This window comes from Apteryx rowi, unplaced genomic scaffold, assembly GCF_003343035.1.
Source record: "Apteryx rowi isolate R43461 unplaced genomic scaffold, aptRow1 scaffold_373, whole genome shotgun sequence".
In the NCBI taxonomy this organism is placed as follows: Eukaryota; Metazoa; Chordata; class Aves; order Apterygiformes; family Apterygidae; genus Apteryx; species Apteryx rowi.
In genome coordinates this window covers 802,228-829,048 of record NW_020450230.1, presented here as the reverse complement: position 1 = coordinate 829,048, position 26,821 = coordinate 802,228, and the positions used below count along the sequence as shown (strand labels likewise).

General features: G+C 35.8%; 1 protein-coding gene across 1 annotated transcript in view; it reads left to right on the top strand.

Annotated features, from left to right (window-relative positions):
- Positions 1–26,821, top strand: part of LOC112969900 (dystrophin) — a gene marked incomplete at its 3' end in the record, with an annotated part of 817,409 nt that overhangs the window by 6,124 nt on the left and 784,464 nt on the right. The window contains exon 2 of the mRNA XM_026073700.1: positions 3,659–3,777. Within this exon, the coding sequence (XP_025929485.1) occupies positions 3,659–3,777 (119 nt within the window). The remainder of the gene's footprint in view (positions 1–3,658; positions 3,778–26,821) is intronic.

Genomic DNA, 26,821 nt, shown 5'->3' with positions numbered 1-26,821 from the left:
ATTTCCTGCATAGAAGCATGGCTGGATTTTCTTGGCCTTATACTACTCCTCCAGATTTGCTTATCTCACCTTGACTGATCTACTGCCCCCATAGGTTATGCAATTGTAATACAAAAAACCTGTTCCTTTTTATRTGTAATGACCAGGTATTTTCCTTGCAAATATACTTTGGAAGACATCAGTTTTGTTTCCTCCTTTTTTTTTTTTTCTTTCTGTTTAGTTATAGGAAAGAACTGCAAGAGCAAAAATTACCTGATACTCAATGTAACTTTTGATTTTACAGTATAAAATTTGTAGTTGAAACACTAATCCTTTCAATTTTGGCTCTCCACAATGTTGTTATAAACTACGAAAAGGTCAGTGCTGCTTTAGCTGATCAGCTAGTGGGTTGCTGGAGCTTAACATGTTCTAGCTACTCCTGACTCTTTTGAACAGGCGTCTGCTCTTAGGTTTTCAGGAAGAGGAGTGAACTCTGCTACTTATGTCTGCTGGGCTTTACTCCCTGTCAGCGATGAACCAAGCTGCAGACTTAAGAGCAGATCTCCTCTCCCTTTGTGCCATTTGAACAATACAGAGAGAGCAAATCAAAGGTTGAGAATCAGTATTCCCTTTGATATCTTTTCTCTGCTATTTCACACCTGCTTACACCTATATTTAAAACTCCTTAGTAAGCCAGTTGTTAGCTGAAATTCTGTTTTAATGTTTCAGGGATTTTTAAAAGCTATTTGCTGTGTACCACAGTCCTTAAAATCTTTTATGCTGTAATCTCTCCAGCAATAGTACTTGGCAGTATCGCCCCTTAAATATACACAGCAGGACATCTGAAGAGACATCATACCGAGAAGCTGACATTTCAAACTGCCATTATGATACTCATGTTCTAGAGATGAGGTCACTGAAGTGTGTGTGTATGTACTCGAGTGGTTTTTTTTGTTGTTGTTGTTTTAACAATGGGAAAATCTGGAGAGTTAAATTGCTATTGGAATAGACTGAGCTTTCAAATGGGTTGGTGGGRGTTTTTTTGTTTTGTTTTTGATTAAGTTAGTGCTCTCAGCTGAGATGCAGTAAATGGCTATGTACTTTTGAGTTGGCTTGGAATCAACACTCTCTTTTCATTTTATGTTTACAATATGAAGAAAATTCGTAAGAAAGCAGTCAGTGCTTTATTGAAGAGCTCTTATTACTTACCTTTTATTGCTGTCTCAGAGAGTTCCAATTCTTGCCATCTATAGTAAGTATGAAAGAGAGATGCTGTATATGCTAGGTATGCTATACACAGACACATATGCAATACAGCTACTAAGCATGCAAATTCAACCAAGGTGCTCTATAACATGACACTATCCAAAATTTTTTCTTACTGAAACTTTGGCATGTAAGAGTGTTTGGGGTTTAAAAAAAAAAAAAAAAAGACATATTTTTGTCCTCTGTGTGTCTAATATTGAGATGGGATGGTAATAGTTTTGGCCTACCTATAGCCATTAACTTCAGATTTGCTCCCTGTATTATGCAATTGAGAAGGTGGATGAAATTGAATATCTGTGATATTATCTATGATGACAAAGATTTCTCAAGAGGAATAAGAAAATACCATGTTATCCTTCAAAGAATAGTACTTAATGTTATTATTTTTCCCCAGCGGACTCCTGACTGGTTAGGAGAAAGCATATTCCTATATATAAAACTTACATCACCAAAGCAGCCATGATTGTGTAKAGTTAATGTGCTGCTCAGAGCCACACACATGTAATTAGGACTTCAAACCAAATCACTGCAAAAATATTTCAGGGCAAAGAGGAGGTCCTTCAAATGTCGTTCTTTCCTCGTCCTAAAAACTTTCATTTCTGTGATTAATCTTTTTACACCACAGTCTCTATACGTTTATTTTGAGCAAGACTTTCTTGTAAAGTTTTTAAGAAAGTCATAATATAGCTCTGTGATTACTGTAATGTTCCCTTGGCTAAATTTATTTTATGAGCTTATGCATTCTGTGTTATATGCAAGCCAAAGTGCTACATTTGGAGAGAATAAAGAAATAAAGAATTTGCGTATACCTGTAGAGTAGGATGTAGACTGAAGGAAAAAAAACTGTGTAAACATAATCTGTATTTTGAAAATGCCTGTATTTTAGTACATAAACCACAGTCTATCAGATCACAGACTTCTTATACTCAYTACTAGAAACAGAGCTAATCACCTCTTAAGTTTCCTCTGCCTTCCCCCTCCTACTCCCAGCAAAATTTAATATTTTAATGTCCTTCTGTATATGGCAAGAAGAAACGAAAGGCAATACCACTATTCTTAATTAACACTTAGGAAATTCTGCACAGAGAAGCAAAATAGTTTATAACTTATTTTTTACTATGTAAATCACTCCCCTCTCTTCAGAAGAAACCAGAGAGCAAAGGTTTGTAACTGGAGAATTACTACCACATATAGCATTTTTCCTTTGCTCTCTTGAAGTTATTGCAGTATGATGCAGTCAATGTTTTTTGCCATCAATTATAACTATAGGAGACAGTGTTTAAAATGAACTTTTAAAATTACTAAAAATGTAAGTAAATCTTTCATAACTAATTGCAACATTTTAATTAGGTATGTAGATAACATACTTGATTTATCTGTAAGTAAAATTACGTATTTAAATGTTTTTTGATTTAGAACAGTGTCCAAATCGCACAATGTAGTTGTTTTCCTTCATATTATTATGTGCACATTACAGAATACCTGTCTAAAATTTTCTTTCCCCAGAATGCCTGATAACAAATTCTGATTTCTTAATGGATAAATACTAGCTGAAATGCTAGCGATCACAGTGTCTTAATGTTATTTGTATTGCAAATAGTGCAAATGATAATACAAAGTCTCAGATTGTATATCTGAGCTATAATTCAGTTTTGTTGGTTCGGCCTTTTCCTATAAAAGCATTTAAACTGTGCTCTAGGCTTTTACTCATGTCAGTTAAAACCAATGATGGGACCACAGTTCCRTACTCATCTGAAAAGTGTGCCTTTTTCTAAAGGTTTTCCTAAGGAAAGTGGCATGTGCAGTTATGCTACATGTGTCCCCAAGTTGTTACTTCTTGAATCTGTTGACCAATTTCAGTCAGATATGAGAGCTGGAAATCTCAGCAGCGATTACGTTCTTAGCCCTGTAGTGAAAACCTGCTGGCTGGAGAGCAAAGGAAGGCAGCAAAATGASCTCAGCAGTCGTCTGTCCTGCTTGGCCTGCCATGAGCCAGTCCCAGTGTGCACAGCCACGGCACATAACCTGGCTTACCCAGGCAGAATTTAGGAGTGAAAGAGAGCAAGCTGGCCTGCTCGGGCCATTTTGGGTGGCGGCAGGACCTGAGGAGTATGGGTGAAAACAGGTGATTTGAGGAGTGAGGTTGTAGGCCTGTGGGACTCACTGGGGATGAAGAAATATGGTTCATGTGRTAGTGTTGTACAGGGATGAGTATAGGATGCAAATCCATTAGATAACRCTGGAACCGAAGAAGCTTGGTGATTGAACAAGTTCTTTGGTTTAAAAAAAAAAAAAAGAAGAAGAAGAAGAAAGTAAAGGTAGTCACTGATCCTGATGGATAGTAGTAGAAATATATGATTAAATCTAATGCTGACAAAGAAGAACTTGACTGTTCCTTTTATGTTTGCTTCAGACCAGACCTATTTGACTGGAACACTGTTGCTTCTCAAGAGTTGCCTGTACAACGATTAGACCATGCATTCAACGTAGCCAGGCAACACCTGGGCATAGAAAAACTTCTTGATCCTGAAGGTTAGTATCAATTATGTTCTTCTCTCTAGATGGAAAATCAAGTTTTCCATGCTTTTGGTTGTAAATGAATTTTAGCTCTTTGCACAAGAATTTAGCATTTTAAAAGAAATCGTAAACTGAAGCAAAATCCTTCAGTTATTTATGTTTTAATGTTAATGCTCACTATTGAAATAGCATAAGAACTCCTTATATGTACAGACTCTACAGCAGCCTTTTTCAGCTTTGGGGCCAGAGTTTTAATATGTGTGCACTGAATGTAAGCTGTCTCAATAACTGGCTGATATATGTTTTAAAGATTTAGCGCATCTGCAGCTTTTATATCTTCAAGAGAGAGCATGAGTTTGAATTGCCTTTTATTATATATCCAAAATGTGAATTTAAACTCTAGGTACTTGTATCTTAAAAATATTGCTTTTATATCTTCTATATACTGAGATTTTTGTGAGGATGACAGGACTCATTTATTACTTATTATTTAGTCTCGCATTTAATAGATTTGCCTWTTTTATAATACCTCATTTTAGCTCTTAATTGTTCTAGATGTAAATTTTGGGTTAAATATCATTGGCCTAGACCTGTAGTATTTTTGATCATTGATATTTACTGAGTTAAGCTGAATCTCATTATGAGAGATTTTGAAAATTTCTTTTCTCTCTTGTACTTCCTTATGCAGTTGTGTTTGGAAGGGTCCTCACTTTTCACATAATCTTGTTAATTTTGTCTATTTCTGCGTATCCTCTGCCCTACTTCCTTTATTTCTGAGAGGCTAAATAATTACTGTCAGAGACAAAACATGCTTCACTACTCCGAGATGTTGAACAGCTGTTGTATTTACTTTGTAGGTATGCCTTTTTTATATCCACCACCTTTTTCCACACTGTGATCCGTATGCTATGTTTTCATTCAGGTTCCTACCAATTTGCCTATTATACCAATAACAAATGCAATCTTTTCATATGTTTGTTATGTTAGTACTTGGTGGCTGACCTCAAGGTGAATTTTTGATGGAAAGAACCAGGATTTAACAAAATGTATGAATGAGTCTAAAACCTAGCATCAAGTCTCTTAATGTTTAACTATAACAGGTTGCACTAATACCCTTGTCCCTGCTATATTTACATAGGGGAATTACAGGAAAAACCTGTCTGYTTATGCTGTAGTTGAACATTATGAAGTTCTCTGCTCCTGTGACTGAACGTATAACCCTACTGCTTGGTAAAGTGAAAAATTGTTAGAGGAGATGGTTTAATTTTAAGACAGTGATATTTTGCACTGCATAGAATTAGAAGAGAAACATCACGTCTTAGGCAGTTCTCATATTTGGAGCAGCAACTAAGACTTGGGAGTCAGAGATGACAGTCACTTGCCACCTCAGTGGTGGAAACTTGCTGAGCTCCTCCTGTGTTTTGTTCTGGTGTGGAGTCAAACAGTTCCGCTTATACCAACAAGGTATTAGCTTTTTGCACAGGAACTTGTGGAAGAAGTACTCAGTAAAAACAGTAAAGAAGGGTTTGCTAGTACATCATCTTCCATTTCAAGCACTGAACTGYTGTGGACCATCAGAGTAGGGACAGGCTTGGTGTGTGCTAAAGCATGAGATGCAGCTTGTAGGCTCTGAATGAATTCGGAATTGAAAACTTGATTGTACAACTGAATAGATATAGCTGCAGTCTTTGCTATATTTGGTTGAACTTTCTTCTTAAAATACATTACTGAATAGGTTATTTTCTGGTGTTACAGATCATTTTTTAATTAGACATTTTATTCTGTTTTTGGCAAAGGCAGTTATTTGCAGTTGTTTAGCCAACAGCTGAAAAACTCTCCAACACTGGTGGTTTTCCAAATGTGTGCTATAATTATTTGCTATTTAATATTGTAGAATGTGGAGCTTGCCACCTATTTTTTTTCTCCTCTCCAAATAAAAAACTGCAAATGTTTTAAAAAGAATAATGAATTCTGCACCTGTTTATAATGGATTTGTTTAAGTACAACAGTTTGGTTTGCCAATACCTCATGGTTACCTATTTATTAAAATCCATTTGATCCTGTTATTTGTAAATGGAGATACTGAGTTTATTTTACCAGTTCAGTGCATTTTTAAAAATCTTTTTGACCATCTCTGATTTTAAATCAGTTGAACTATACTTACCTCCCTTCTACCTTGTGCCGGATGACAGTTGTAGGTAATTTTCAGGAGAAAAGAAATCTGTCTTGAAAGTGATAACAAATTTGTCCCTAGACTGGTAAGTAGAATTACTGGTATATCAGTAAGCGAAGAACCCTATTTGAACACTGCAGCATCCTTTTTCTGTAATTTTATTTTGTATATTTGCCACCTCTCCTAATTAGACACATACTCAAAATTCTCTTAATTTACTATGTGACAACATTCAATGTTCTGACTGCTAGTTCAAGAAGACCTACAAAGCACCCACAAAGTATTAGTAACAACAAAAAAGGAGGCGTACGTTCAGTGATGAAAAATTACTTTAACATAACTTGAAATTATTGTGTCAATACAGCACACACATGTCATTGTGAACACCTTTTAAAATTGTTTTTGTTAATTAAATGTGTTCTGTTTTCATATTTTGAAAATATTGTGTGTTACTCTCCTGCAGTCATGTAACATAGGCAAAAAAAGAAAGGGCTTAGATTTTTATGTTTGTTTATGTTCTGAAGTTACTGATCATAGCCCATCTAGAAACAGATAACTGGGGATTCAGGTTTAGCAATTACATTTTGAAAAGTAAATGTCGTCTTTCAGCCAAATGTTAGCTCACTAGGTTATATATGAAGTTGTAAGTTTGTTTCTAAGTTGTTAATCATGAGTAGCTATTAAAACATTGTTTTAGATTTTGATCTCCATYTTAGTTACCAGATTGGTTAAGATAAAACATATGTTTAAGAATTTTCTGTAAAAGTGGTGTTCTGTTTGACCAAGAAACACATTTGTCTAAGTGGAAAAACTTCTATATTTTGGTTTGGACAGAAATGATCATTGTTGTTTTCTTCATTTATATTGACTGGTAGGAATGCTTTTTCTGTTTTCTTGGTGATAGGTATGTTTGGGGTTGGTTTAGGATACACTACAGCTATGAAAATTCTACTTAAAGCAGGCAGTTCTAGGTGTTATCCAGGTCAGTTTTTGTTCATTAGTTTCCTTTATTTTAAGCAAGTACTTAATGAAACCTACTTTATCCACTTGTAGTTATACTGATGATGCATGCATCTTAAAATATGCAGCAAAAAACTATGCATCTCCTGTAAAAGGCTACTTCTGTGCCCTTTTACCTTTTTAAGAAATTATTATTGTATGCACAAGTCCTGACATTTGACAAAATTTCTTTTGGGGCCAAAGAATGCCGACATAACTCACAGTGACCTCTTGTTGTACAACATTTTTGATTATGCTGCTAAGATGTTTAAAATCTTGTTAATACTTTTTGTGATCCTTTAAGAAGGAAAATATAGTTAATTCCCTTTGCATGCTCAGGATTAATATTTGTGAGCATCCAGTCATATTACATTCCACTCAAAATACCATGCAATGAATGTTGCCAAAACATGTCACTTTAATACAGCAATTTTTGAATGGTAGAGCTGGCACATGGAAAAATTGTTCTGTAGTAATGTGCTTAATGTGATTTTTTTTATTTTTTTTATATGATTTCTTTAAAAGAAAAAGAGACCCCCACTCTTGGTGCAACTAACTTGGGAAAAAGTTGAACAAGTTTTGCGCACCTTCCTGATGACTGTTGTGGAGTTCTGGTGTTTAAATTTGTGTTGCTGACCTTTGAAAAGATTTTGGTCAATTGTTTTCAGCATAAATAACTCAGGTTATTAATGCCCAACTGTTCTCTTTAAGTTAGTGTGTTTTAGATAAAATTAATATAACCCTCTATGAATATTTTTCTTCTAAAGATTATGAACTTGAAGGGAAAGGTCTTCAGCTCCCTGTGTTCCTTGCTTATTATTCTAAATTACTTCTATATCTGAGGAATGAGAGAGGTGATGGAGATAATTGCAATCTTTTCTGGTATGTGTTAACTTTTAGCTAATTTCAGCAAAAGACTTGAGAGATATGAAGAGAATAAACCAAATGATGTCAACGTTTGTAATTATAACTCATGTATATATAAAAGTTTGAAAAAATGATCTAGCTGTRAAGGTTGATCTGTGTCTTTTAATAATGTCTAGTACCTGTGCTGCATCTTTTAATAGTTAACTTGTTCTTCTGGATCTCCTCTCTGTTGCAGCTGTGGAGGAACACGGTTCTGATCCTCATGTATAAACTTCAGAAAATATACTAAGCACTACTGTGTTGCTTGTTCTGGGTCCAGGAGACCCTACTAAAAACTAATACTGTGCTGTTACAACAATCCTTTTTTTTTTTTTTTTTTTTTTTTTTTTAAGTCCCCATATGGGAATAGAGTCCACGGTCTTTGAAGTTAACAAACAAAATGTAATGTTCCAAGATCTGTGCTTTCATATCCTTCTGAGCTTGCATAGGCTTCTGGAAGGCATTTGCAAATGCCATAGAAATGGAGAAAACCTTGAATGTAATCATTTGGTCTGTTGATTGTCAATTTTATAAGCCTGTGTTAGTAGAAAAGAAAAATGCAACTCTAGTGAAATGTAATTTAGTATCTGTTTGGCTCCGTACCTAACTTTTGATACAAAGTGGGCAATAGGTCTGGCCTTAGCCCTGTCAGAGAGGGGAACTCTTTCTTATTCACAGCAGCTTTTTAAATACCCCCAAACACAGCATAAGACAAGTAAACAGCAAACAAATGACTTATGCTCAGCAGCATGTAATAATTAAATGTTATTGGATGCACATTTAGTTTTATCTGTGAACTAAGATGGTTGGTGCCTCCCACACCTAATCTCAGTAGCTAAGCAAAACCCAGGAAGTTGGGGCAAATATTTGGTTTAATACTCCACCAATTTTGCTAGGAAATTTTTGCAGCAGTTCCGTTGATACTGTATGCTGTAACATCTTCCATTTCCTCCTCATTTAAGCTTGCTTATTATTTGTTTAAATATGACATAGCAATCTTTAAAGTGATACCTGGCTTGCAGGCACAAGCAGAAWGAGCTGGTATGCAAAATGAGGACATCCCTGTAACTCCCTCCACTAGCCATGTAGCCACCAGGGAAAAACGCTTCTGGAATTTTCCTGTATGCCAGTGCTGTACAATAGCAATTGTTCTGCGACAAAACTTGTCACGTGGTGGCATGGGTGCTTCAGGATAAAAGGCACATGGCATCGGGTGAGAGCAGGGCCTGCTGTCTCAGGAACGTGTGTCCTCCTTCCCCTGCAGCAGCCGAGCAGGAGTGCGCGGGCAATGGCAGCCGAGCAGGATGAGCTGCTTGTGTGCTCCCTTTGAGCAGCAGTCATGCGGTTCTTGGTTTCATGAACTTGTGCCTGCTGTYGTTTTTCTGGGTTTTGAGCTTGTTTGCGCTAGCCCAATAATAAATAGACTGTGAAGTTATATGATGGTATTTCAGCTGTGCTTTTTGGATGAAGCAATTATCCAGTTTCTTATGATTTACTGTGTAGCCTGATAGAACTTCATTTAATTTATCTCAGTCACATTTTCCATATTTTTTTCCCTTAATTTACACTGATGACATGAGTTCTTGGCACCATTATTAAGTGATAATGAGACTCAGCCAGTTTTCCATTTGATAATGTTTTTGTTTGATCTTGACTTTGCATACTTCTATATCTCAATAGTAATGGACTCTACCATACCTATAGCACAGAGGAGAGGGAAAACACTGCCAGCCTTGCGGTTCGTGAAGTTGTTAACCCTGTCTGCACCCAGTAGTTGTATATGTAGGTAATACTGTTTTCTTGTTTATCTTGTTGCTCATGTTCTCATATATGGCTGATGTCAAGGGAGTACAATATGAGCAGATACTTGTTTTCTAGCATACCCTAAAGTTCAGAAAGGTTTTGCATAGTATGTTGTTAGTATGTGTTTAAAAAAATAGGGGAGGAGGAGAGTCAGAAGAGGTGTGTTTTGATATTGTGCTGCTCAGAGCAGTCAAGAAAAATGCTAGAATTGAATTAGAAATCATTTACTTTGGCTGCACAAAAACTTTGATGGTTAGAAAATAAAAAGGATTGTTTCCTTCAGGCTCCTTTTGTTTCTCAGTTACTGAAATAATTTTGGTAAATAATAAGAAGGTATATAGGATCCACAATAACAAATTTAAGTTACTAGTTACAGAATGTTACTACTAGACTATATCAAAAAATATTTGGAGAGGTTTAGGTCTGGAGCTGTCTTTTCTAAACTAATGCCACTGGCTTGTTACTAGCAGTAAATTCTCAGTTGGGCAACTGGCATAGATACTGTTACACTAGCTATGGGATTAAATATAGATCTGCAGGAGTCTTCACTCCCATTGCCAGGCTTAAGATTTATCCAGATGCAAAGTTAGTGGATCTGCTAATTACTAATATGCAGGATAGATTATAATCTGATCAATGACACTTTTAATGCACTTTATCCATACCTGTAGTGACAAGTCGTGATTTGTTTTTGAGAGCTCTCTTTGTATATTTGTTGGTCCAAATATTCAATATTCTGTCAGTATTTGAACCACTGTATAAAAGCTAGGTAATGTAAAACAAAACATATTCCTTTTCTGAGAGTCACACAAGTTTAGGTTAGTAATAAAAATCATAGATTATATATATTCTAATATCTAGTTTGGGTGTTGCTTTTGCTTGTATTTCAAAATTAACAGGATATCAATTGCAATGTAGCTAGATGCAATGGCTTTAACAGTTTATTTGTGTAATTTGTTTTTCCTGAGCATTATCACCTGATCTATTCAGATATTCTACAGCTGTGCAGTTTGAGTGTTTCCTTGGAATTTGTGATTACTGGATATTTTTGGTTCAGACACTGACTTCCAAAATTATGTCCCATATCAAAATAGTCAGTGAGCAACTGTTAACTTTTAAGTGGTACTGTTCTAAACTTGAAAATAATAAATCCTTTAAGAGGAATTAAGAACACCTAATCACTTCCTTTCTCCCTGCTGTTTTTATCTAAGTCTTAAATATCTCCTTTTAAAAAAAATGCAGGAAAAATGTTTGTTTAATCTCTTCAACTCTTATTCATGTTGTGACATATGAATTCTGCTAATCTCTAAGCATTCATTCTAGTGAAACTGTAGCAGCGGGTGGACTTACATTAACATTGTTACAATATTGAAGTACAACACTAAAAGCACAGCTCTTTAACTACTGCTTTCCTGTATGCCGCTACAAATTGCAGCTCAAAGTGCTGGATGTTTCATCTTGCCATATCTTGTACTTTGTCTTAAGCTCATAGCAAAGCTCTGAAAAACAGAGCAAGAAAGGTGCTATGGGGATACCTTCAAAAACAAAAATAATAATATACAGTGAATTCCATGTCCTTATGATATGTAAGTCATGCAATAGTTAAACTTTTATCTGAATGAATCTGTAACATGAATTAGGATTTTCAAGGGGTTGCTGGTTTGATCCACATTTCCATTGTGATATTTTATTTTAAAGTTCCTTTTGAGAGGTATTTACACCCCACCTCCAATTATATTGCAGTTCTTATTTTCCTACTGATAAGATGAAAGTCCTGCATTTTCTTTGCAGTCTCAAGGAAATAGAAATAGCCAGCAAAAACAGTTAATTCAGTGAACTCTGAGCTTTCATCTAAAACCACTCTCTCTTACATATTTATGAATAGGTTTATTACCACCTCATTGACCTCTGAGCAGTTTAGTTATGAAGAAACTACTTCACAGTCAGTAACTTTTACAGGTTTTAATGGAAATAATAAGTTATTTGAGGGGTACTGCATTAAGATACTGTTAAGAAAAAACAGGCCCTTCCTCTTATCAGTGGGAAAGCCTGAAATAACTGGGATTTAGTTTGGCGAGGCAAATATGTTATAGAGGAAATTATAAGATAGTCTATCACAATGGAATTCCAGATTATAATATCACCACATGGAATACTGAACTTGAATTATAATGAGCTCTCTAGTAATGTCACATTGCTGCTACTATTGTAGGCAGCTGTCAAGGCCATAATCACTATCTGTTTTTTAAGTCTTTTATTCTGAAATATTTACATCTGATCATCATTGTTTTCATTAAGAAACCCAAAACAAAACAGAAGAAAATGGGTTTAGGAAACATTATTTCTTTGTTATAATATTAACAAAGATTCATCCTTAGAGATAACACTAAAGAATACCCGTTGATCTTAAAACAGTCAAGAAGCCTTGTATATGAAATACAAATGAAGGCAGTAAAAGAGTGCATGTCTGCTTGTGTGTTTGACAAGGCAAGGAGCTCTGCACATGTTCTGGAGGGTCCCGAGTCTCTGCTACCTTCTCATTGACAGTGTTAGCTCCATACTTTGGTGAAGAACAAAAACCGAGAGCATATGGAAATGGAAAATGTGTTTAGGCTGACAATACGCTACTGAGTAATCTCAAAATTGCAGTGTGTGCTCAGCTGAGTATATTTCGCAGCTGAAATAGTTCAGGGGGTCTTTAACAATGTCAATTGTTTTCTCCATGCCCTGTTGTTCCTCTGCTTCTCAGGTGTGTTCTGTGCATAAGAATGTCTTACCTATGATCTCCCTGTATATGGCACATTAAAGCACAAGTGTCATCTTTTGGACTTCCAATAATACATATATATATATATATATGTATATATATATATATATATTTTTTAACCAAAAGCAGTGATAACAAGTACTATATCAAAGAGCAATGTGGTAGAAAAACCCAAGTAAACAGAATTTGTTAGCCAGAATTTGAAAGCCTTTTCTTTCCTACAAATTATATTACAGCATAGGAGTTCATAGGAGTTCACATAAAATAATAGTTATTAACTGGTTTGTCATATATCAAAACTAATCTCTTGTTTAATTCCATGGGAGTCTGCTTACAAAAAAGAGTCAAATACTTAAGTCATTTTTGGAAGTAAAAGAAAAGCTTTAGTAAAATGTTCCCCTTTAACTGATGATTATACTATTTGTACTTCCGAAAATAAATTACTAAAACTAAAAATGCCATGAAAATTTTGTAACAAATACATAAAATTGTCCAATATAATAAAGTAGGTTTTGATTAATTGGCTTCAAAATACATGGGAAAAAAATAATTATTCAGTCTAAAGGGACTGAAAGGAAAGTAATTTTGGAAGGTTAAAAGCTTACTATATTTTTTAGCTGCATGGCTTCAGAAAAAAGTATAGCTGCTCTGCATTACTCTCTGTTGCTCCACTCACTGTAGAGGTAACTACTTCCTGTTGCAAGAACATGCAAATACCCTGGGATTAGCATTATAACAACTCAGGCATAGATGTGAGGCTTCACACTAGAAAATATAAACAGGAAAATAGTGCATTTCCTGCAGACCTTCTGTGGAAGAGGGAGGCTTATTTACATGCATCTAAATAAAAAGAATTTAACATTGAATTGTTCCTTCCTTGGTCTATATATCCTGCTCTCTCCCTGTTAAGATAGGAAAGACCATGAATCGTGTGATTGCTAGAAACTATGGAGAGTTGAGACTCAAAGGAAACACAGGAATTTAGGAGATCATGTAGACTGTACGAACAGGAATAACTGAACATCAGTGAGGAGGAAGGGGACTTAAAGCATGAAGATGAAAAGTTTGTTAGCTTTCACAGGGAGGAAATTTTGGAGATATTTTCTAAAGATATTTCAAAATAGATGGAAAGAGAATAAAGATAACTTTATAGTTCAAACAAATCTATTTTTCTCTAGGGCATAATGGTTTCCTATAGGATATATACTAAAGTTTTGTCCACATTTCTGTGTGTGTGTAAATATTTCGATAAATACACAATTCAGCAAGAATGAAGATAAAGTAAAAAATGAGAAAAGAAAGCTCAGGGTGTATCAGGAATGTGCATTTCATGTGCATGTCTTACTACTCTGCTAATGGCTGAATAAATACTTCTGTAAAATCACAGTAACAGAAATAATATAGAATTTAATTAAAGTTTGTATATGCTTTCATAGATGATAAGTCCAGATGCATAAAACCAATAAAATGAAAAATGAATTAAAATATATGTAAAATATGTGAAGAATCTAACAGTGATGATATCTATAAAATGTTTTAAATGATATGAATAAAAGTAGGGGAATTATTAGTATGATGAACTAGAGAATAGGTATCCTAATATTTACAGATGATCATTATGTGCATCTGTAACTTTCAGTGATGTTATAATTCAGACAAACTTTAATACATATGGGTAAAACTATCTGATAGCTTGTAACTATGCTTTTCTTTACATTGATAAGCTTCAGTGACCACACTTACTGTTCTTCATCTAACACTGAGACTATCATGAATGAAGTACTGTTAAGTCTACCCTCATTTCTTACCTAAATGTTCTGTCCAGCTGCTTCCAAGGTGTGAAGGAACAGAACAAGTCTGTGCTGTTGAGCTAGAGCAAGAATGGGGTACAGGGGAGAGATGAGCAGTAATACCAATTTTCAGATTTGAGCCTGATGGTGAAGCAGGCTGTTGCAGGTTCACTGATGAATACACAGGTGTTTGATACACCATGATCCTGCTTTCTGAGGATTTTTTTTTTTTTTCTAAATTGTGTGGATTTTAAACACTTGTCTTCTGCAACATTTTAAATACTCATTCCCTTAACTTCAAAATGCTGCTTCTGAAGGTAACCTTCTGGTCTGCATAAGCAGACCATATTACTCTAGTGCATGTTGCTTTTCAATACCTGTGGATTTACAATTCTCCACCTTGCTTTCTTGTTTATTTTCCACAGTTCTTTATAAATGTTTGGATTTATATTAATATTCTGCAGTCACAAAGCCTGAGAAATGTCCATCAAATTGTAATCATTATTCTGCTCTGACAAATAATCACATTGGTTTCTTTGCCACTGTATCACATTATGTGTAATTTTCTGTTGATCATTACTCATGCTGTGTTTTAGCATTGTTTTTCCAAATAAATCATTCCTGTAAGAGTGTTAACACAAGATTCAACCAGGATGAATAGTTTATTTCCTCCTCCTATTTCTCATGTGTTTTAATTACATATATATTTTGTCTTCCACTGGAACTTGCTATGCCCCTAATCCACCCTTTAAGCTAAAATGAATAATGTTTGTTTATAGCATGCTTTTTTTTTTTTTTTTTTTTTAAACTCTGCCATATAATTAATGAAGCCCTTTGGAACTGTGCACATAATTCTTGGTTACTCAGAAAAATTACTAAGGGAACACAACTGAGAAAAGATCAATTAGAACAGAATTACATTGCTTGATGCATGAAGACAAGAAATTAAATAAATATGTACTAGTCTTAAAATCACAGAGAAAGAAGTTTTCTGTTTTGTTTTGGTAAACACTGACTATATAATCTGACAGCAGTTTCCAGTGGCATTTCTGCTATYGCTAATAGCAATGCATATATTGTTATTGGATATTTTGTCACACCATAATTTGAAATGATGTGAAAGCATTGTATTTGGTAAGCTCACAAAAGCTCAAAAGTATATTACAAGTATAGTGAATGTTTAACATGACTGCCCCCCTCCCCCAAATTTTAAATAGATTTCACATTGAATAAGGAGACTTGCCTGTTGGAGCTAACAGGTTTTGATCTATTTATTAGAGCTAACAAGTAGTCCCTGCAACGAAGTATAGGTCCCAATCAAAATATCCTGCTTTGATTTTTAGAATCACCATTGCCATAATATTTTCATACTCTTTACCTTCAGCATTTGTAATCTATGTATAAATACATAAATATGATATAATTGGGGAAAAAAAGTTTTCTGAAAATATTAGGAAATGTTCATAAAAAAAAAAAAGAGTACAGGAGATGACATTTGGAGGTTAATAATGCCTATAAAAAGTCTAGAGGAGGATGTTTGCTCAAAATTCAGCAAAAAAACTATTTATTAGGGTGAGGTATCTTCCTATCCTTCAGTTATCAACTAACTGGAATAATTTCCTCTATTTAAAAAGCCCATAAGGAAATTGGGATGTTCCACTGAAAAGATACCACTGTTTGTCTGGCCATTAATCTGGATTTGAAAAGGTGCTAAAGAGATTACTTAACCTTGAAGAAAAATTCATATAGGTAACTTGCGACTTCTGTGTTTTTTAAAGTCATCACTAATGTGAGGATGATTAAGCTATTTATTGTCGTGAATGAATGAAGTTAGCTGATAATATGTTTGATTAAAATATCTGGATTTGAAATGGAATAGGAGAGAAGACTTGACTTAGACTTCCTTTGACGCACATTATTATCACTAGCCCTCTGTATACAATAGAGCACAATTTCAGGGATAAAAGGATATATAAATACAAGGTTAACTACTTGCCTATTATTAGGTTTAGGACAGAATTTTAAGTCAAGTTAGCCAGTATGCTGAGCCTTATTCCAGGAAAAGATCATTGATTTGTGCTGAGAAATAGACTACTTTGCTTAAAGGATGAATATGAAGTACCAGATTGTGATTTGAAGGTCAGAGGTTTTTTTATTTGTTGTCTCTGCTACCTCTATTTAAAAAAAAAAAAAAAAAAAAAAAGCAAGGTATGATCCAAGCATGTTGCTAATGTAGTGGCAGCATGCATTTGCTTTGTGCTGAAGAAATTCACATGGAGAAAACTGTTTTTCAACTGTTGAGCACTGTAGATTGTGTTCTATAGCTTATTGATAATATCCTGCTATATCGTTTTAGCCTCACAGAAAGATACACTAGCCTTTTTTTTTTCAGGAGAAGTTTCCATGAAATCAAAAGGCAAAATCAGTGATTTCTGTACTGGCATCCCAGATTTTTCTCTTAGGAATAGCTGGTGCTAGATTTGGATTCTTTGTTTCTGGTCTGTGAAAGTTAACTCTGCATGAGTGGAGGGAATGTATTAGATTGCATAAGACAGAATCCAAGCTCTGTGTTTCTGAAATTGCAAGATTGTACATTGTAGAAAATATCAAAAAATTAAAGTTAAGATACTGGATTAGTCTTTCTTTTTATTCTACTTCTTAAGCTCATGTTTTTAAGTTGTGGGATTTCTTGTTTTAGCTGATGAATTCTTGTTAGCTTTTGCTCTGCTACTTTTCACTCTAAAGAATGATTGATAAGGGAAAAAGAATGGATTGGTGTTAGACTGTGGAATGTTTTAGTGAGAAATAAGATACCCCAATGGCCATGGAAGGAGAGAGACAGAAATGCTGTCGATTACTGAAAATAACTCTAGGAGCAGGAAAAATCTGTGGAAAATTCATGACAAGGAAATATAAATAGTAACATYTAAAATTTTTCTCTCTTTAATATCAGAAACATCTATAGAGAAAATAGACTTCAGCCTGTTTAAAAGCATTATTGGTTRCTAGTAATAGAGAACTGCTCTACTTCTTCTAAATGTTCTTTTCAGTTGAGAAACTTCCATGATTGATTGGGAAGATTCCATTCTTCTTTTCTAGATTACAGACTGTCTCAGTACATTACAAAGGGAGAGAGAGAGATTAACAAAAATCTCTTGCTGTAGATTATGGAAGACTCTATCCAGTAAAAAGCCCTAAATATTTAAATGTTTTGTTCTTTATTCTGTTTCTCTGCTATGGGCCAGATCTGAGAACCTTATTTGAAGAAAGTGAATTTTCAGCATGTCAAAGTTAATTTTCTCAATGTCAACAGAGGAGAGAAGCCAAAGTCTGCCTGGAATTTAAAATTCTCCAAAGGACTGAAAAAGAAGTATTTCTTAAATTTGCTTAGGGCATAAATAGTGTGACATTTGCAAGGACTGTAAGTTGGAATAATAATGCAGTGCAAGTGGGTTGTTATTAAAGCTTTTTGAGAGTTAAACATCAAATAAACGGTATAGAAGTCCATGGGTTTCAATTTCAAAGCAATAGTTTTTGGAAAGCTCTCTACTGTATAAAAATTATAGCAGTGTTTTGTGAAATGGGGCCATGCTCTCTGACTCTGGAGTATTGTAATAATAATAAAGTCACTTAGAATATGTACAGAACTTTCTTTTTTGAAAATAATGGAATAATGTGCTAGATCTGATGATTTCAATTGCTTGTTCTTCATGGAAACTTGTCAAGTTTTAATAAGGCAGTTACTCTGAAGACTTTGCACCAGCCAGTAAAATAAGTTCTGTGGCGGATCCATGACAAAAGTGATCATTTCATTCAGCTATTGATTTTTAAACAAATCTTGTAAGTTCATGAAACCTGCAAGCCATAGCCTCTGTGGTCAAGAAGACAGAGTCTTTCAGTTAAAAATAAAAATGCTGTCTCTTGTGTTTTCTTTGGGGGCAGTAGAAAAGGAGGACTTTGTTCCAATTTGCAAGTTATCATTCATTTCCCAGGCTCTGACAGAGAGGGAGGTTGCACAGCTTCTATGTACCGTAGAGAAACAATCGTTATTTGACTAAGCTATCTTGCAATGAAAGATGTTTCTGGGTGCAGCCATGCTAATAGTCTGATCTGTTTGCCATATAAGACCCACTGGAAAGGAATAAGATTCTGTTCCTTCACTGGCAGGCGAATAGAAAGGTCATAATCTCTGCTAAAATGCACTAATTTATCTTAATAGTCAAAGTGACTGTTCTTTCTAGTCTGAAAGATATTTATTCGCCAGGTGATGGAAGAAACAAATTAGAGTTGAAGCTTCTGGATAAGAAATTGAGGGGASAGTTGCTTATGAACTTTTTGGGTAGAATTCCTGTAATCAAACCTTGATCTCTACAATAGAATTCTACATCTCGACTTGTTTTCCAGACTCTGTGGTCAGAGAAGATCCAAAAATAAGTGAGTCATCTAAACAAGATGTTTTCTTTAGGATGAGATGAGTCAGGTCCTAAAGACAGACAACTACCTTATTCAATAAGTGCTGGTTTTGGCTCTGATTCTGAGGGAGTCTAAAAAACTACCCATGTATAAGTGCAACCTTCTGTGAGATGTATCCCATCCCTTAAGCATGGCAGTGTTGAAATCAAAATTTCTAAAAAGACCCTCAGAGAGTGATAATTCCCATTATAATCATTTTCACCTTTGATTGACCTTCTTTCCTAATGAGATCTTGTATCTGAAGCCTTAATTAATTTTCTTAGCCTCTCAGTGTGTCTGTGTTTGTCCTGCAGACAAGACCTTCTGGATACTATGTTGGTGTTCCTGTACAGAAATCTGATCAGAAGAGATATCTTGAGAGAGGAATTCCCTTTTTCCACATAATGAGCATTATTTTCTGTTGATTCTGAAGAAAGATCATGGCAACATATGGTAATGGCTGAAATAGTTGAATCTGGAAAGAGAAAAAACACCTTCAGTCAGTTCTTGCATTCTTAGGATATTAAAATGAAGATGTTTGGAAGACAGGACTTCAAGATACTTATTTAGTTTTTCTCACACTTTTTCCCCAATTTTTGTAGCTTTGAGGTTCACTGTGGAAAGAGGAAGAAGCTGTAGTGTCATAGTCTCCATAGAAGATGGTGGATTTATTCATTTTGTGGCAATTTTGGAACTTATTTGCTTTGTGGAATAGGGCAAACTGTTTCTAAAATTGTAAAGTTCCTTAGACTCTTGTGGATAATTTTCAGTGGCTTCATCTAAACAATGCAGCTTGAAGAGCCTTGGTCTAGTCAACAAATCAAAATTCAGACAGGATTTATGGAAAGGTCTGAGACATTTGAATGGTAAATGCCGGTCACCGATGTGGCTTTTATGGTAGTCAGTTTCTGGAAAGAAACAGCCTTATATTAATGCAGCCTCAAAATATAGCATGTGGTTACTTTTCAGTAGATACTGGAGGGAATTATAGTATGAATATCAGGAATACAAGAGAATTTCAGACACAGCTTTCATCCAGAATCCAAACTGGAGAAACACTCTCATTGTTAGAGTAGTCATGGAATTACTTCCAAGGAAGGTTTGTTTGCTTGGACCTAAAATTTTTCTGGCTTCTTTTTCTTCACAGGTTGCTGCAATTTGTCAGGAGACTTGTCTTCTTTTGTACAGAATCTTGCAGTAAGCAGGTTGTAGATTGTCTCCTGGTGGTTCTGATAGCTCTGCTTGTCATAAAATTTACTATTATATTATTCAGTGCAGTGGTATACAGAGAGAGTCAGAAAAGTTATTATGAATTAGTGAAAAGGGTTATATGGTTAATGTGCATTAAGACCTCTGTGGATACTATTTTTGAGAAGTGACCTTTAGAATTTACTCTGCCGAACAGCTGTAAGCGGCTTCATCACAGATCAAACAGAAATGGGGGAAAATTACTTGAGTCATAACCAAAAAAATTCTTTGAATGTGAACTGGAAAATAGAAGTGCTTAAGGAGTAAAATGAAGTGAAGGATACAGCTATAGGCAGAGACAAAATAGTTGGAACCAGTTCTGGTGCTTTAAATAAACTGACTTCAGAGCAAAAAGCTGGTGATCCTGAAACCACTTCTTAGTCACCCAGCAGCAAGGGAATAATGGTGACTGTTCTTTTAATTTAAATAAGCTTGTGTGCATTGGTAATGAACCAAGATAAGTGCTCTCTGAAAAGTTTTCTGACCTTTGTCCCCCTTCATGAGAACACTACTTGATTACATTTTAGAAATGTGCTTTAGGATTGCATAATTTCACTTAAATAAAGAATAAAAATGAAACTTGCAGGAATTTTCTATAAAGTTATAAATATTGAATATTTCTACTCTAATGCATTGCCATGATTAAGACTTCAACATTGGAACCAATGGCATATCTTGTAGAAGGGTTCCTTAAATATGACAGTGGCTTAGACAAAAATACTTTTTTTTAACTGGAAAGGCAGAATTTATCTATCATATTGAATCTATCTTCATCTATCATATTGAATTTGACTATATAAAGGTCATGCAAAGTGGCTCTTGGCACTTTTTGCCAAGCCTGCACACTACTGTGAACTTAATGAAAAATTGCTTCTGTTCTTGAGTATTCACTGCATGGCTTCTCCAGGAAGCACTGTCCTAAGGGTGTCTAAAATTTTGAAGTTTCAGCATTAGTCACTGGCATAATACTTATCCAATTTAAATGAGAAGAATTGATTATTATAGTGTTTTTTTGCTGTGACGGCCTCTCTAGCTTTCCTGCTACCACACAATTCACTTACAATTCTATATACAGAGCTGCAATAGTTAAAATAGCAGTCAGTGATTTGCCTTACTCCACACTTGTTTAGAATTGGTCATGCTCAACGCAAGACAATTAAAGCTAATGGAGACTGTAACTTACAGCTCTTTTCCTTAATTATTCTGGCCAGGAATCACCATGGGTCCTCTCTCCCCTCCATGGTCAGCTTTCATGCGTAAAGACACCCAAGTCATCTTGTGACGTGTAATCAGAATGTGGCCGGAGAAAATACGTGGACCCAGATGCTGGAAAGCAGCCAGGGGATTGAAAATTTTGCAAACACCACCAATGACTCAGTTCTCAAAAACATGGGATTGAAAATTACATTGAATGGGGGGGAAAAAAAAATTGCCATTTTGCAGCCGCCAACGGCAGGGGAAAAAATACGGATGAAACACATCTCTTACTGTGTCTTGAAACACTGATTTTTGAAGTTATCAATATATAGAACAACATCCTTCTAATTAGAAGGAATATCTGTGTGAAGGAAGGCTCAAAAAGGGACTGAAACCATTCTTGTTTTGTTTGCATGTAAGCTGTTTTTTATGTAAGAAACAAAATTTTATTAAACTTCTGCGAATGTCTTAAATCTGTCATGTTGTATGACAAAAAATTTGGACTAGCAATTTCGATTACACAAATGAACACTGAAGGAATGTTTTTTCGGACTCGTATGTTACGCTTTGCTTTAGAGGCTCTATATGATAGAGCAAATAACTAAAATAGTATTTTCTATTAACTTGAATTATTATCATAAAAATATTTGGGTTTTTTGGCAGTTTCAGAACTCATAGAAAATAAATCTGAAGTTAAAAATATTTCGAAAAAAATAGCTCTATTTTAAGTTTCAGTTTGTGTTTTAATTTATCTTAAATGAAATCTAACTGTGATCTGAACTAACCTGAGTCAAAAACAGAACCATTTTTGGTGAGTTGAAGTGAACCTGACCCAAACATACCAAATTCAACTAAGCACAGATGTAAACCAAATCAAAATAAATGGCATTTAATGCTCTGCCCTTCAGTCTTCTTTTTGAACAGTTTCATTGTGCAGATAATAATCCAAGATTTCTTTGGTCTAAAAGAGACAACAATTATTTAAGATTATTAATGAGCTGTGAATGGAGGAAGTCTGGATTCTGCTCCCTACTGTAGATGCTTGATAGTAGAGTTTTAATTGCTTGATCCATGTGAAGAATATGGGAAAATTCTCTATTTTTATGAAAATGTGCCACTTGCCTTCACAGGCTTTTATATTGTTGCTGTCTATATAGGAAGCAGATACTTTCATTCATCCGTTGATTGTTCAGCAGTTTGATACTCATCTTAATAAATCATATAATTCCTTATCCTCTAACTTTGAAGGAAGTTATCTTAGAGGTGTCATGGTGACCAATGCCTGGGCTATTTGCAGTTGACAATGGCTGGGTAAGGGTAAGAAATATAAGAACAGCATTGTCGCACCTGGGACCAAAGATCTGAAATGCTGTCAAACTTCAATCTTGTGTGGCAGTCGAGAGGTTTTCTTGGAGCTTTCATTGTCAGTACATATGCAACCTACAAGGCCGGGGTAGAATAAGATCTATTTAATTGAATTAAGCTGAGTATGATGAGTTAATGGTCTGCATGTAGTCTTTACTTCTAATCTATTTTCTGTAAATCCTGTATTCCAGTGGTTCCCTTCTGTGGCTGCAAACACTGGTAGATTACCTCCAAGGGGATAATTGTCTTTTAGAAACACAAATCTCAAGATTCACGTTGATAAATGGTTGTACAGAAATCAGAGATGCTTCTGCTTGTAAAGAGTGAAAGGAGATTGCTCACAGGGGAAAATTGCAGAAAGACATCACAGAAGTTAGAGGCATACTGCATATTGTGGGTTGTGGACAGCTGAGAGACTATATAGAGGTCAGTTGCACTGCTGCTCTATGGACCCTATGGTAATTGCATATTCCTTCCCCTCACGTCACTAATGTTAATGTTCTATTAATCAAGGTTTTTGTACATGACTATTAAGGGAAAAGGTTCGGTTGCAGAACTGAAACTAGAGTTGAAGAGACTTCTCTAATGAGAAATTACATATGGACACATACCCTCAGAATATTACACATACCCTTAAAATATTATGTGCTGAATTCTATTCTGTAATGAATGTGAATCATAATAGAAAATATCCAGGATGGCACAGCAGAACTTAATCACGCCTTTCCCAGCTTACATTCTCTACTTCTAGCACTATTTTTTCTCTCTAACTTATTCTGTGAATATTTTCACTTTCTGCATAAATGCATATGTTACTTATGCCTTTCCTGTGTTTAAAATACAGCGTTCTCATTCTTTTTCCTACAACCTGACACAGTACTTGTCTTAAAACAGTTTCTGGGAATTAGTTGTTGGGAATGGAAAAAAGGAAAAGAATATTCCAAATGTTGCATCCACGAATTTCTTATGCATGGGCATTAGTATTAGGTATTACTATATAAAAAGTTGAAAATAAGTATCTGACATCTGACCTTTGAAATTCAGCTCAACCTCATCACTTTTGACCTTCAGTGTTACATGAACTATATACTTGTATAGGTGAAGAGCTTCTTAAATAATCTTGAATAATTCACTGAGATGAGACAGATATTTCTTCTGCATCAGGAATGCACAATCCACTTTTTTTCATTTAACTTTAGGGAACACAAGTCTTGAAAATAGTGCAAAGAGCACTACCAGAGCTGTTTGCTGAGTTTTCTTTTATATTTATCCTTTATTGCAAGTGATGTGGCAAAACGGAAGTGAGGTGCTGTTCTAGTTTTCAAATAACACACCAAGAAATTCCTGTTCTGAAACCTGAGCAGTCTTGGACACTAAGTGGAGTAAATTGGGATATCTACTCTAAGTGAGGAGAAAATGGTGATGGAAAGCAAATTGGCAAGTGTGAAGCTTTTATTATTCTCTAACAGTAATCTTTTCCAGTTATAATTGGTAGATGAAACTAATTCTTATCAGTATTCTCAGGAGGCAGCAATTTTTTGAAATCTGGAGATTAATAATAAAAAGTACTCCTGCTAGCCCTAAAAAGTACACTGAAGTCAGCACTTCAAGGAATTACCAGCCGTAATGTTCATTTTCCAGGAACAAGGCTTTTGTGAGCTGACTTTATTCATGAAATTCATGCATCAGAAGAAAAACTTTTGGCATTCTCCTTGGAGAATGCCTTTCGGAAGTCCAGATAGACCATATCAATCACATTGCCTTTCTCCAAATAGCGGTTACCACTGTAAAGAGTTCCAGTATGCCTCTGTAAGTACATCAGCAGCAAAAGGAAAACTAAGGAAACTGTGGTCCCAATACTCAATGGGGCAGGCAACCTCATAGCTAAGGATACAGAAAAGGCTGAGAAAGCCAGTGCTGCCTTCACCTTAGTTTTTACTCTTATGGTCTGCCCTCAAGCCTCTTAGCTTCATGGCAGAGTCTGCAGGACTGGAACATTATTCACAGCAGAGAAAGATCAAGTCTGCAACCATCCAAGTCCATGGACCTGGTGGAACACCTCCAAGGCTGCTGAGGGTGCTGACAGGTGTCACTGCAAGGCCACTATTTGTCATCTTCAAAAGTTTATGGTGTTTGGGGGAAGTTCCTGATGACTGGAGAAAGGCAAATGTCACATCCATCTTCAGGAAGGACAAGGAGGAGAAGGATCCAGGGAACTACAAGCTAATCAGCCTTACCTCCTTCCCCAGAAGGATTATGGAGCCAATTCTCCTGGTAGCTGTGTCCAAGTACAGGAAGGATAAGAAGGTGATGGGGAACAGCCAGCATGTTTTTAGAAAGGGCAAATTGTGTCTGATCATCCTGATTGCCTTCCCTGATGAGATGATTGCCTTCCCTGATGAGATGGCTAGCAGTATGGTTATGGAGAAGCCAGTGAATGTTGTTTACCTTGATTCTAGCAAGGCCTCCTGTAGTATCCTTAGAGACAAATCAGAGAGATATGTGTAGAAAACTGGCTGGACTCCTGCTCTCAAGGGGTTGTGATCAGTGGTACARAGTCCAATTGGTGGCCAGTTACAAGTAGTGTTCCTCATGGGTTGATACAGGGGCTGATGTCTTTAATGTCTTCAGTAATTACCTGGACGGTGAGATGGAAAGCACCCAAGTCTGCAGACAATCCATGGCAGAACATGAGTCAGCAGTGCACCTTTGCAGCAATGAAGGCCAACCACGTACTGGGTTGTATTAGTAAGGGTGTAGGCAGCAAGTTGAGAGAAGTGATTCTTCCCCTCTGCTCAGCACTTGTGAGACCATATTTGGAGTAGTGTGTCCATTTTGAGGCTCCACAGTACAAGAAAAAAACATTGGTATACCAGAACAAGTCCAGTGGAGGGCCACAAAGATGGTCAGCATATCTGACCGTATGAGGAGGGGCTGAGAGAACTGGGTTTGTTTAGCTTGAAGCAGAGAAGGAGGCTCAGGGGAGATCTCATTGCTGTCCCCAGCCAGCTAATGGGAGGGTATAGAGAAGATGGAGTCAGACTGTTCTCAGAGTTTTTTCACAGGCTGCAAAAAGTGAAATAAGAACTTGATGTAAAGATTAAATTTTTCACCGTGAGGGTGGTTGAACACTGGCACAGGTACCTACAGAGGTTGGGGATTTCCATTCTTAGATATATGCAGAACTCACTGGTCAAGGCCCTGAGCAACCTGATCTAAACTGGCCCTATTTTAAGCCTGACTTTGACTAGATGATCTTGAGAGGTCCCTTCCTACTGAAATTACTCTTTGATTCTATTGATTGTGAAACAAGACTTCCCTTTACAAAAGCACTGTTGACTGGTTTATTCTTTATGATATTTGTGTTATGCATCCACTACTTCTATTTCTTATTACTGTTACAGTAGTAAGTAGTGGAGCCTTTTAAAAGTCATCATCCTATTTGCCACCTTCCAGGCCTCATACTCTGGGGTGATTTTAGACCAAATGTTGCATATCACAGTTTGTAGTTCACCATTTCACCCTTGAGCTCATTTAGAAATCTTGGTGAATGACACGTGTTTCTCATGAGCTGTTTTTCTTTTTGTTGATCTGTTACACGGCCTCTTCTAAAGGTACTTCACTCTGAGACAGTTCCTCCCCATGTCCTGCCGGAGAATTTCAGCACAAGAAACATTCATTCAGCGGTTCAAAGAAGTCATTTAGCTTCTCAGCAATTGCTTTGTCTTTGCATGCTCCTGTTATGCTGATCATATGTTGGTTCTACAGATTATCAAGGAGGGATCCTGCTCTTGATGTGGCTGAGGGAGAATTTATCACTGGTTTTCATGTGTTCTGCTAATTGTTCCTGGCAGCTTCCTTGGCCAGACTTCTTTGTGGTTTTTTTGCATTGAACCTGTCAGAATTTATTATCCTTTCTACTTTCTCTATTTGTACATGATTTCAGATTCTTGAATGATGCTTCTTATAATAACTGTTCTTTAGCCCTGCTAGCTTGCTTTTGTTTGAGCCTTTATTCATTCCCTTCATCTTTGTTTTCCAAGATGTTCATTTGCTGCCTGCTCCCTTGCAATTAAGCTTTAGTAGTAGACTGCAAAATCCTGATTTGCTTTTTGATTCTTCTTTCGAATCTAATCTTACAAGTTATGAATAGACATTGTGCTGCCTGTTTGATAGGAATTCTGAGCTAGAAGCAGACATTTACCTGTCTTGGTTTCTTTAGCAGCTGTGCTTTATAGTCTTGGTTACTGGTGGTTCTTTCGTGATTTTTCTTTCTCTCTCGTAAAACTGCTCTGTCTCCTTTCTCTCCTCTGCTTGCTAGTCCAATGAGTGTCAGTGGCTTGTTTTTTTTTTTTTTTT